At 54.2% G+C, this 12,369-nt stretch overlaps 1 protein-coding gene across 1 annotated transcript in view; it reads right to left on the minus strand.

The window, feature by feature from the left end:
• Positions 1 to 2,985: 2,985 nt before the first annotated feature.
• The window catches only part of NUCB2 (nucleobindin 2), a 40,204-nt gene continuing 30,820 nt past the window's right edge, over positions 2,986 to 12,369 (minus strand). The window contains exons 10-12 of the mRNA XM_073564286.1: positions 3,667 to 3,837; positions 3,442 to 3,523; positions 2,986 to 3,260 (exon numbers count right to left, since the gene is read on the minus strand). Of these exons, the coding sequence (XP_073420387.1) occupies positions 3,151 to 3,260; positions 3,442 to 3,523; positions 3,667 to 3,837 (363 nt within the window). The 3' untranslated portion in view covers positions 2,986 to 3,150. The remainder of the gene's footprint in view (positions 3,261 to 3,441; positions 3,524 to 3,666; positions 3,838 to 12,369) is intronic.

A 12,369-nucleotide genomic window follows, 5' to 3' on the forward strand; every position in this document is an offset into this window, starting at 1 on the left:
CACCTTTAACTTTTTATATGATCTTTTTTGAATGGTGCATGTTATTTAAATTTTGGGTCCCGCTTTTCCTGGTCATTATATTGACCCATGGAGTTAGTCACATGACATTTATGTATGCCCATGCATGTTCGTTAACATATGATGTTTGTATTACATATATTTATTATTAAAGTATAACTTTTGATAAATACAATTTTTCTCTGTACTTTTGGCTATATATACTCATTGTTCCTCCTTTTTTGAAGTATGATATTGAGTCGCCTTTTAGCATGGACATTTGATATCTTTTGCTGATGTTTCTATTTACTAGTGTTGCATTATGTTGCGGTCGCCGCACCGTCAAAACGACGCATGCGGAGGCATCCGTATACATCTGCATGGCCTGCGTACCCAATGCTAAAGATAAGGTACGCAGGCCGCATGCTGACGTAGGTGGAGCTTCACGGAGGTGTGGCAGTGGGCAGAGCTTCATGGAGGTGTGACAGTGGGCGGAGCTTCATGGAGGAAGTCCGCATCCCTCCGCAGCTCTGCCATACGCTAGTGTGAAACCGGCCTTATCAGTTATCTCAATACATGGAAGACTGTGGTTAAGGCATAGCAACAGACTGCTTAATCAGTCGCTTTTACAGAGCAGAAAGTGTCAAGAGAATCCTCCGTGAGCAGCGACACTTTCTCTGGGGTCAATCAGAGTCACTATACATGATGGTGGCTGAGCGCTGACTGCTGTGGGGGTGTGATCGGTCGATTCTGAGTACAGCCCCAATTATACGAGGGCGCCCACACTTATGCAAATACATTTCTAGTTGTCTCACTTGTATTTTCCCCTGACGATGATCTTACGTGGTTTCTCCGTGGATTTGTACAGATTGTGGAGAGTGGAGACTTTAAAGGGGGAAAAGGCTGAAATTATTTTTCTTGCTAAGAATTTAATACATACAATAAAAAAAACAGGATTTTACCAGGGGACTGTAGACTTTCATATCCACCACAGATGCTGGACAGGGCATCAATATCAGATGGGTATAGACTTTTCTTTTTGATGGTGGGAAAAAATTAGAAAAATAAAAAAGAATTCAGAAATTCATTAAAAAACCCACGTCGGCCCATGTAGGTGGCCGCTCTGAGACTCGGCCCGTGTGGGTGGCCGTTCTGAGACTCGGCCCGTGTGGGTGGCCGCCCTGAGACTCGGCCCGTGTGGGTGGCCGCCCTGAGACTCGGCCCGTGTGGGTGGCCGCCCAGACACTCGGCCCGTGTGGGTGGCCGCCCCGACACGCGGCCCGTGTGGGTGGCCGCCCCGACACGCGGCCCGTGTGGGTGGCTGCCCCGACACTCGACCCGTGTGGGTGGCTGCTCTGAGACTTGACCCGTGTGGGTGGCCGCCCAGACACTCGGCCCGTGTGGGTGGCCGCCCCGACACGCGGCCCGTGTGGGTGGCCGCCCCGACACTCGGCCCGTGTGGGTGGCCGCCCCGACACTCGGCCCGTGTGGGTGGCCGCCCCGACACTCGGCCCGTGTGGGTGGCCGCCCCGACACTCGGCCCGTGTGGGTGGCCGCCCCGACACTCGGCCCGTGTGGGTGGCCGCCCCGACACTCGGCCCTTTTTCAGTCCATGGCGCCACGGGACACTCATTTTCTGCTCACTGAGAGGATGTTTGCGCTTATACCATTTTCGGTCAGACTGATGGTAGGACTGCTCAGGAGTACTGTCATGGCAACCCATTGTGGGGATCCGATGGGCATGTGGAATGGCATTTACCCCAGAACACATGCTTTTAATGACACAGGTAGAGACCGAGAGCAGCATTTAAGGGGTTAAAAGCTGCAGACCAAGCTCTGCTCAGCGCTCCACTCCCGAATCAGCGCTCCCTGCTCCGTCTCTCAGCGTTCTGCTCATCACGCAGCTTCGCGCTCCATTCCATGCTAAACGCTCTCCTTCTTGCTCAACACTCCGCTCCCTGCTCAGCGGTCTGTTTAGCGCTCCGCCTGCTCAGCGGTCTGTTTTGCGCTCATCTCCCTGTTTTTCGCTCCGCTCCCTGCTCAGCAGTCTGTTTTGCGCTCAGCTCCCTGCTCAGCGGTCTGTTTAGCGCTCCGCTCCCTGCTCAGAGGTCTGTTTAGCGCTCCGCTCCCTGCTCAGCGGTCTGTTTAGCGCGCCGCTCCCTGCTCAGCGGTCTGTTTTGCGCTCCACTCCCTGCTCAGCGGTCTGTTTAGCGCTCCGGATCAGCAGTCTGTTTTGCGCTCAGCTCCCTGTTTTTCGCTCCGCTCCCTGCTCAGCGGTCTGTTTTGCGCTCAGCTCCCTGCTCAGTGGTATGTTTAGCGCTCCGCTCCCTGCTCAGCGGTCTGTTTAGCGCGCCGCTCCCTGCTCAGCGGTCTGTTTTGCGCTCCGCTCCCTGCTCAGCGGTCTGTTTAGCGCTCCGCTCCCTGCTCAGCGGTCTGTTTAGCGCTCCGGATCAGCAGTCTGTTTTAACGCTCTGCTCCGTCTAGCGCTCCCTACTGCACCCCTCAAGGGTCGGCTCATCACTCAGCTTTGCGCTCCATTCCATGCTCAGCGCTCCGCTCTCTGCTATTAGAGGGGACTGTGTACGCAGCATCTGCTGGGAATGGTGCAGGCTCCACTCCTGAGCCGACCTCGGATGCACCACCATTATGCTGCGTGGCCGGGAGGAGTTGGCCACTGACAAGTTCTTGCCGCTGTCCGACCGCCGCTCTGGTCACTCATCCCGCTGCTGCAGAACACTGCCCCAGCTTTTCCAGCAACCCCATAGATAAAAAGAGCAGTGGTCAGACCCCCATGATCAATAAGTGATCACTTACAGGCGAGATCCCTGGCATAATCTCGGAGTGTAACAGCAGGGGACGTCGCTAGTGTACAAGATGGCAGCTCTTATGGATTTAACCCCGCGTACATCAGCACCTAGACGAGGAAGCAAATCTCTACCTTGTGAGGGGGAGCAGTGACGCCAGCGATGTAATGACACCCCCGTACACTACACAGAAAATAAAATTTTATTCTCCTGGGTGGTCCTGGGAATAAGGTGCGAGGGTCACTAACCATGACAGGTCGGGGGGCAGCGGGCACCCCAGGTGATGAGCAGTTTGTAGGCAGACTGTTCAGTAGTTCACATAATGTGGATCCCTGGCGGCCGGTGGCGATCACGGAGATTGCTGGCTGTGCGCTACTGCCACGTCTGGCAAATGTCCTGGCGGCAGCGGCTGAAGATTGCGCACCTCTGGAGAAGCCAAGTGACTTATAGGTTCTCCGGCTGTGGAGGAGAAGAGAGATCAGCCATCTACATCCCCCAGATCCTAAACGGACACGTGGCCACATCTGAGCCACCGCTGGAGAACAGCGACAGACAAACCCCAACCATAATATTCACCAGTCCTCAAAGCAGGCAGGAAGAGGGGAGAAGACCCCACTGATTCAGGTGAGAAGGAAACTACCTGGCTGGAAATGAGCTCCGGGCTCCGGGAACACAGCGTGAACCGGCGGTGGCTGCTTCTTCTGTTCCATCTGCTGCACAACCTGGAGACACAAGCACAATGTGATCAGCAACCGCTGCAGACAGTCACCCCAGCTTGGCAGTCGCCTCAGCGTGGCGCAGTCAATGCAGAGCCACTTCTCCAGGAGACTTGCAGTCATGCATATCCCCTGCACCGGGGTGTTACCTGCTGCAGCTCCTGCCGCTGCGCCTGGATGTGCTGGTGCTGTTTCTGCAGCTCCTCCTGCTGGCGATCCAGTTCTTCCTTCTTCTTCTTCAGCTCATCTTCTGTCTTAGAAATATGGTTCTCAAACTCCTGCAGCTCCTCCTCGGTGTAAATCTGCTGCTCATCCAGAGTCTGCCCACAACAAGACACAGCAAGGTGAGGAAAAGGTGGAGCGCGAGGCGCAAAGGGCGGAGCGCGAGGCGGAAAGGGCGGTGCGCGAGGGGGAAAGGGCCGAGCGCGAGGCGGAAAGGGCCGAGCGCGAGGCGGAAAGGGCCGAGCGCGAGGCGGAAAGGGCCGAGCGCGAGGGGGAAAGGGCCGAGCGCGAGGGGGAAAGGGCCGAGCGCGAGGGGGAAAGGGCCGAGCGCGAGGGGGAAAGGGCGGAGCGCGAGGCGGAAAGGGCGGAGCGCGAGGCGGAAAGGTGAAGAATGACGAGGAAAGGGGAAGGAAGTTAATGAGAAAGACGAGAGCTTATTTTGGTGAAATAATCAGGCCTGCACATAAAAAAGTGGACACTGGATATCACCAAATCAGCACTGAATGACTGCTCAAACCCAGCACAAGCGCTTGGTGCAGCCTGGTATCCAGACAGTTCATTGCACCTTCCAAACTGCTGGTTTACCCTGCAATGCAATGAACTGTCTGGACTCCAGGATGCACTAGGCGCCTGTGCTGGGTTTGAGCAGTCATTCTGTGCTGAGAGTCCTTTTAAAGTGAACCTGACAGCTGAAAATGGTGCCCGACCCACGGAGAATACGTATCACATGTATTCGGCAGCGGCTGAATGGTCTAAGACCAGTATGTCCGACTCTCAGACACTGCAGCGTTTCACAGGAAAACAGATGCACCCCGCTGTCACCATTTTCTCAGGAACATTCCTCTGCTGCCCCCTATCGTCAGGGCAAATACACAATTGACCAACGATTAAACGATGAGGCTGCGGCTGTTTCCACTAATAGGCCGATTACTGGGAAAATGACAGTGAGGTTGGAATCGGAGGTGCATGACCACACTTGTACAGTGGGGAAAAAAAGTATTTAGTCAGCCAGCAAAGGTGCGAGTTCTCCCCCCTTATAAAGATGAAAGCGGCCTGTAACTGACATCACAGGTAGACCACAACTATGAGAGTCACAATGAGGAAACAAATCCAGAAAATCCCCTTGTCTGATTTGGGAAGATTTATTTTGCAGATTATGGTGGAAAATAAGTTTTTGGTTGCCTAAAAACCTGCAAGATTTCTGGCTCTCACAGACCAATAACTTCTGTAAGAGGCTCCTCTGTCCTCCACTCATTACCTGTAGTAATGGCTCCTGCTTATAAAAGACACCTGTGCACACCCTCAAACAGTCTGACTCCAAACTCCACTATGGTGAAGACCAAAGAGCTGTCGAAGGACACCAGAAACTAAACTGTAGCCCTGCACCAGGCTGGGAAGGCTGAATCTGCAATAGGCAAGCAGCTTGGCGTGAGGAAATCAACTGTGGGAGCAACAGTAAGAAAATGTAATACATACAAGAGCACTGATAATCTCCCTCGATCTGGGGCTCCACACAAGATCTCACCCCGTGGGGGTCAAAATAATCACAAGTGTGACGAACAGCCCACCGCTGTTCGTCCAAATACGGGCGACTGACGGGGGTCCCGCTGCCACCAAAACGCGACGGACAGCGGACCCTGTGTCACCACTATGTCACAGTCCCACCACTGACACGGGTGTATCAGCGGACGGAGGGACGAGACACAATGCCGGCACACGGCTATCACAGGCACAGTTGGGGCTTATCTTAGTTATCCCACCACTGGCACCATGTGACCAAAATATCCAGCAAGCTACACTCGCTCTACAATTTGCCGCAGGGGGGGTTTAATTTGGATGCCCCACCACTGCTATCAATCTTCCAAGTACTGCGGGGATTTATGTATATCCCACTTTCTCAGTTCCACTTTGGAACTCGCAGCTCTCCGGCGCCCCCCTTACCCTCAGGTCAGTCAGGGAACTGCACCTAGGATAATTAGTCGCCGGACGGGCTGCCTGTTGTGAACCGGCAATTAGGCTTCTGCAGTAAGGGAATTATCAATGCTGGTGCCGCAGCCCCTTATTCAGCAATATAAGACCCTACTGTACTGCCAGCAAGCCGCAATAGCCGTGCACAACGCGCTGCCACCAGTCACGGTTACTTAATTCACAGTGTTAAATTAAGAGGGTCCGTGGCAAACCCCTTGAATTAGTAGCGATTATCTAACAAAGGCGTATAGTTCGATTCTTAGAGCATGGAGACAGATCTAAATAATTATATCATTTATTCCCTGAAAAAGTAGGGCAGTGATTACAGATAAAAGTTGCTATAAAATTGAGACATAAAATATGTACATTAGACAAGTATAAAGCAAAGTGGATGAAAGAAGAAGGTACACTCACATTTAGTGAATTGTTGTTAGGCATCCCATGTGGCTTTAAGGGGGGTGGAGGCGGAGCTGCACGTCTCCACTCATCTGGGTTCTGCTCAGCACAAGGATTGGAGCTCTTCTGTGCTGGTTTTGCCAGGGAATGCCTTATAGACTTTCCTATGTGACATCACGGAGAGGTGCATTCTGGGTTGATCCCACCTCTCTCATCCAAGTTATGTTTTGGCTACAAAACTTAGATTAGCTATAACTTTATGGGAGAAGCTGGTATGGACTCATCAGTGGTATCATGTTTCCCAGCGTAATGAGCCCATCAAGAAAACATCAAACATCTATGCGATATGACCGTCCATTTGGGCGCAAATCATATCTCATGTTCTGGGCAGGGTAGAACTTCGAAAGATACGCGGTATCGAAACTGGGACCGCTCAGGTTACAAAAATATGATTTTCATATCTCTACTTGGTACGGTTTTCGCAGGGCAGGCTCTTAAAGGTTTACTTCTAACTCCTGATTTCAAACAAAGAGTTTTCCTTTCCCGCACTTTTTTTCCCTCTTTCAGCTGAGGCTGAGAGAAGCCAAATGGTGTGGCAGGAAGTTGATTTATAATTACCTGGGGGGGAAGGGAAGCTGCTGCAGTGTGCAATGTAACTGAGACACTGGCAGGCAGCTTCTTACAAAATGGAGGTTTTTTTTAGCACATTGCAACAGAAAACATATCTTGCAGACATTGTACATCGCACCTCCCCCCTTAAGAGGGCGCTAAGGAGGCATTACCTCTCGGTAATCGGCCATGCGCACCTCAGCTGGTTCGCCCCGGCGGGACAACCCATCGGCATTGCCGTTTTCACTGCCCTTCCTGTGTTTTACAGTAAAGTCGTACTGTTGAAAGGCAAGGCTCCAGCGGAGCAACCTTCCACTGGTTCCGGACACTGTGTGCAACCAGCTCAGAGAGTTGTGGTCAGTTACCACCGTGAAGGCGCGCCCGTACAGGTAGGGCTGCAAACGCTGCAGTGCCCACACCATGGCCAGACACTCCTTCTCGATGGTCGAGTATGCCACTTCACTCGGCAAAAGTTTCCTGCTCAGATACAACACGGGGTGCTCTTGGTCCCCCGAATCGACCTGGCTAAGCACAGCACCTAGGCCAAACTCGCTGGCGTCGGTCTGTACCAGAAACGGGCGACTGCTGTCGACTGCTCTCAACACTGGAGAGTTGCACAGGGCTGCTTTCAAAGCTTGGAAAGCCGCCTCACAGTCATCTGTCCAGTTGACTGGGGTAGCCTCTGCTTGGTGAGGTCCGTCAAGGGTTTGGCAAGGGCGCTATAGTCCTGTACGAACCGCCTATAGTACCCTGCCGTGCCCAAGGACTTCACCTGTTTCTTGGTCCTGGGGGTGGGCCAAGACACGATTGCGTCCACTTTTTCTGGCTCCGGACTCATGGAACCCCCGCCTACCCGGTGCCCCAGGTAGTGGACCTTGTGCATGCCTATCTGGCACTTCCCCGGCTTGATGGTCAGGCCTGCCTGGTGAAGACGCTTGAGCACCTCCTGGAGGTGCTGAAGGTGTTCCTCCCAGGTGGAACTGAAGACGGCAATATCGTCTAAGTACGCCACCGCGTACTCCTCCAGTCCCCGAAGCAGGTGGTTGACCATCCGCTGGAAAGTGGCAGGGGCATTCTTCATGCCGAAGGGCATGACCGTGGACTCGTACAGTCCAAAGGGGGTGATAAAGGCGGATTTCTCCTGCGCCTCAGGGCTCAGGGGAATCTGCCAGTATCCCTGACTCAAATCCATGATGGATATGTAGTTGGCGTTTGTCAACCGCTCGAGCAGATCCTCGATGCGCGGCATCGGGTGGGCATCAGAGGTTGTGATGGCGTTGAGCCCCCTGTAGTCCACGCAGAACCTGGTGGTTCGATCCTTTTTAGGCACGAGGACTACAGGTGAAGCCCACGCGCTTTTTGACCGTCGAATCACCCCCAGCCTTAACATCTCATCGATCTCTTGGCGCATGACTTGTTGCACCGTTTCAGAGATCCGATAAGGCGTTCGCCGTAATGGGGCGTGATTCCCGGTGTCCACCTCATGAACCGCTAACTCCGTCCTCCCCGGTTGGTTGGTGAACACGGGCCGGAAGAGTTCCAGGGTGGCCATCAACTGCAACCGCTGGGACACGGTGAGCGAACCACTTATCTCCATGTCCTCAATGGACCCATTGGCCTTGGCCTGGGCCAGCATGTCCAGGAGAGGATCTTCCTCCCCATCCTCTGGCAGATTGCAGACCGGTAGGACGCAAGCTTCACGTTCGTAGTGCGCCTTCAGCATGTTGACGTGAAAGGCCTTGCGCCTACCCCGAGCTTGGTCAAGCGTGACCACGTAGGTGACCGGGTTGAGCTGTTGGTGGACGACGTACGGGCCTTCCCAGGCTGCCTGAAGCTTATCCGTTAGTACAGGGACCAGCACCCACACCTTTTGACCCACCTGGTAGGTCCGCTCCCGGGCGTTCTGGTCGTACCAGCGCTTCTGGTCAGCCTGAGCCTGCGTCATGTTGTCATGCACCAACTGCGTCAAGGTCTGCATCTTGTCACGGAAGCGCATGACATAATCCACGATGGACACTTCTGTGGGGTTTGGCTCATCTTCCCAGGATTCTCTTATCAACCCAAGGGGTCCCCGGACTCGCCTGCCATACAGGAGCTCGAAGGGGGAGAACCCGGTCGAGGCCTGCGGAACTTCTCTGTAAGCGAACAGCAGGTGTGGGAGGTACCGCTCCCAGTCGCGCCCTTGGGTCTCAACCAGTATGCGGAGCATCTGTTTGAGGGTACCGTTGAAACGTTCACACAAACCGTTAGTCTGTGGGTGATACGGACTCGATACCAGGTGCGTCACCTGCATTTTCGCACAGAGAGCCTCCATTAGGCGAGACATGAATTGGGGCCCTTGATCGGTAAGCATCTCCCTGGGAAATCCTACTCTTGAAAAGATGGTCACCAGTGCGTCAGCCACCTTATCTGCCCTGGTTGAAGACAGAGCTACTGCCTCTGGGTACCGGGTAGCGTAGTCTACCACGGTGAGAATGTAGCACTTTCCGGAGCTGCTGGGGACGGCCAGCGGGCCTACGATGTCCACCGCGATTCTCTGGAAAGGCTCCTCTATCACCGGCAAAGGAATAAGGGGGGGCCTTAAGAGCAGGCCCCGCCTTACCCACTTTTTGACAGGTGGCACAGGAGAGGCAGTAGTGTGTTACATCTGTCCCCATCTTGGGCCAATAGAAGTGTTGAGACAGCCGTGCCTTTGTTTTGCCGATCCCCAAGTGTCCAGCGAGTGGAATCTCATGGGCAATCCGCAACAACTCAGTTCTGAACTGATAGGGGACGACCAACTGTCTTTCCCTCAACCACTCCTTTTTAGGATCTCCGGGTACTGTCTCCCGGTACAACCTTCCTCGTTCCCAGAACACCCTCTCCTTATCAGACTCGGAGGTGGGCGTCTCGGCGAGACCTCTCAATTTCTCCAGGCTGGCATCTGAGTGCAGAGCAGCCTGGAACTCCATGCTGGAGGCTGCCAGAAGTGACGTCAGGGTACCTCCTTTACTGGGACCCTCTGGAACCGGCTCTGGGTTCACCTCTGGTTCAGTCTCTCCTGTAGCAGCAGAGGGTCCAGAAGACAGTGCGTTACCTGCGATCTGGGCACTCTGACTGCGTGTGACAGCTGCTATGTATGCTGCCTCCCTGGGGATTTCTACAGACCCACCAGCCGGTGCTGCCCTGGGCTCTACCTCCCCATCCACCCCCAACACTTCAGGAGCAGTGCTACTTATGGGCCAGTTACCTTCCTCGGTGGCACTGGTCAGCTGCATGGCATTACCTTCCTCATGGTCCCCATGCACCTCCCCATTTCCTTGAGCACCGTTGCTTACTCCTGCCAGGGGTTCCTCAGCCGTCTCACTCCGCAGAGTGACGGGGCTGAGCACTTCGGTACCTGTGGACACATCTACCGCTTCAAAGAAAGGGTTAGCGGGTTTAGTCGGCACAGATACATCAACATCATCATCATCCTTCCTGGTTATCAGTTTGCTTTGGCACATTCACATCAGCATCAGCATCATACCTGGGGAAAGAATGGTTGTTAGTTGCATCATTACTCATCAAGGCATTAGCAGGTAACACATTCAGTTTCCCCTCATCATCATCATCATCAGGGTTAACGTTACCCTTATTATCAGTTTGGGGAAGGGTGTCAGGGACGTAGTATGCAACCATCCGCCCCAAGTCAGTCCCCAATAAAACATCAGTGGGCAGGTTTTCAGACACTCCCACCTCCCTCAACCCGCTCCCAGCACCCCAATCGAGATAAACTCGTGCCACTGGCAAGGGACAACGGGTGCCTCCAATCCCGGTGACAGTCAGGGTTTTCCCCTCGACAAACTCTTCAGGGGCCGCCAGTCCAGGACGGATGAGGGTTCGTTCAGCCCCGGTGTCCTTGAGGCCTGTAGCAAGACGGGCCCCCACCTGAACAGGTTGAACGTTGTAGTCAGCCCTCCCAACCACACCTCCCACCAAAACAGAGGCGTTGGGCCCGGGGGCCTTGGCTGGGGGTTTTTTAGGCCTATTCGGACAGGCGTAAAAGAAGTGACCAGGCCGCTGGCAGTGGTGACACAGGCGATTGTCAGTAGCCGGCCTGTTGTTGGCAACAGGGACAGGGCCTCCGGAGGGACGGCCAGCTTGGGCACTGGGGTTGGTTGCGGGCTTACCCCCTTTCCAGCTGGTGGCGACTGGCCTCCGCGTCTCGGGCTTCCGGTTGGCCTCATAGTTGTCGGCAATCTGCGCCGCTTTGTCCGCGTTCGTTGGTTCGCGGTCCAGGATGAACTGTCGGACCTCAGCTGGGCAGAGATGCAGGAACTGGTCTTTGATCATCAGGTCCCGTAGCTGCTCAAAGGATTCAACGGACAGTCCATGGATCCACTGGTCAAAGTGGGTCCTGAGTCCTTGCACCACATCACTGTAGCTATCATGTGGGCCACGTTGGAGGTGCCGGAACTTCTTTCGGTATACCTCAGGTGTCAGCCGATATTTGGCGATCAGCGCCTCCTTTATGGCGCGATAGTCATCATCATGCGCTTGCGGAAGAGAAGCAAACGCCTCCAGGGCTTTGCCTTTTAGCCCTGGGGTCAAGTACCTGGCCCATTGGTCTTCGGGCAGTCGGTACTGTCTGCAGGCTTTCTCAAAGGCTCGCAGAAACGTGTCCAAGTCCCCATCCTTTTCCATCACAGGAAAATGCTCTGGCCGGGGTTTAGGAGTCTGGACGCTGCTGGGCTCACTGCGTCGAGCTGTGGGGGCATTCCACCCCTCTCGGAGCATCTCCAGCTCATGGGCTCTCTGAGCGTCTGCTTGGCGCTCGGCTCTCTCCTGAGCTTGCTGGATCAGCTGCAGACGTCCAACATGGTCTTCGGCAGGGAGTTGCTGTAGAGCCAATTGCAGATAGGGGTCCAGGACTTCCCGGCTGGCGGTCTGCACCATCTGGACCCCTGCGGCTGCACCATCGGCATTGGTGCTGCCTTCTGCGCCCTGGCTCTCTTCCCATTGCACTAGAGCCGCGACCAACTGGGCTTTGGTCTTGTCGGCGACATCAATCTGCTTTGACGTGCACAGGGACCTCAGGATGTCCTTATTAAGCTGCTTATATTAAGATTCTCCCCACGTAGCCATGGTTGCCAAATAAAAGATAGAAAAGAAAAACGAAGAAATGGGAGGGAATACTTGTACGTACACACAAATGTCTCAGAACTAGTAACCACTGAGTCTGTTCTCCAAAACCTATGATGCAGGATTCCCGTAGGAACCGTGCAGGTTTTTAGTGAGAGGAGTGATTGCTCAAACCAAATCACTAATGCTCTAGGATTATCCCACCGCTCTGCCACCAATATGTGACGAACAGCCCACCGCTGTTCGTCCAAATACGGGCGACTGACGGGGGTCCCGCTGCCACCAAAACGTGACGGACAGCGGACCCTGTGTCACCACTATGTCACAGTCCCACCACTGACACGGGTGTATCAGCGGACGGAGGGACGAGACACAATGCCGGCACACGGCTATCACAGGCACAGTTGGGGCTTATCTTAGTTATCCCACCACTGGCACCATGTGACCAAAATATCCAGCAAGCTACTCTCGCTCTAAAATTTGCCGCAGGGGGGGTTTAATTTGGATGCCCCACCACTGCTATCAATCTTCCAAGTACTGCGGGGATTTATGTA

Source organism: Dendrobates tinctorius, unplaced genomic scaffold, assembly GCF_039654945.1.
Source record: "Dendrobates tinctorius isolate UK_male_01 unplaced genomic scaffold, ASM3965494v1 ptg000445l, whole genome shotgun sequence".
In the NCBI taxonomy this organism is placed as follows: Eukaryota; Metazoa; Chordata; class Amphibia; order Anura; family Dendrobatidae; genus Dendrobates; species Dendrobates tinctorius.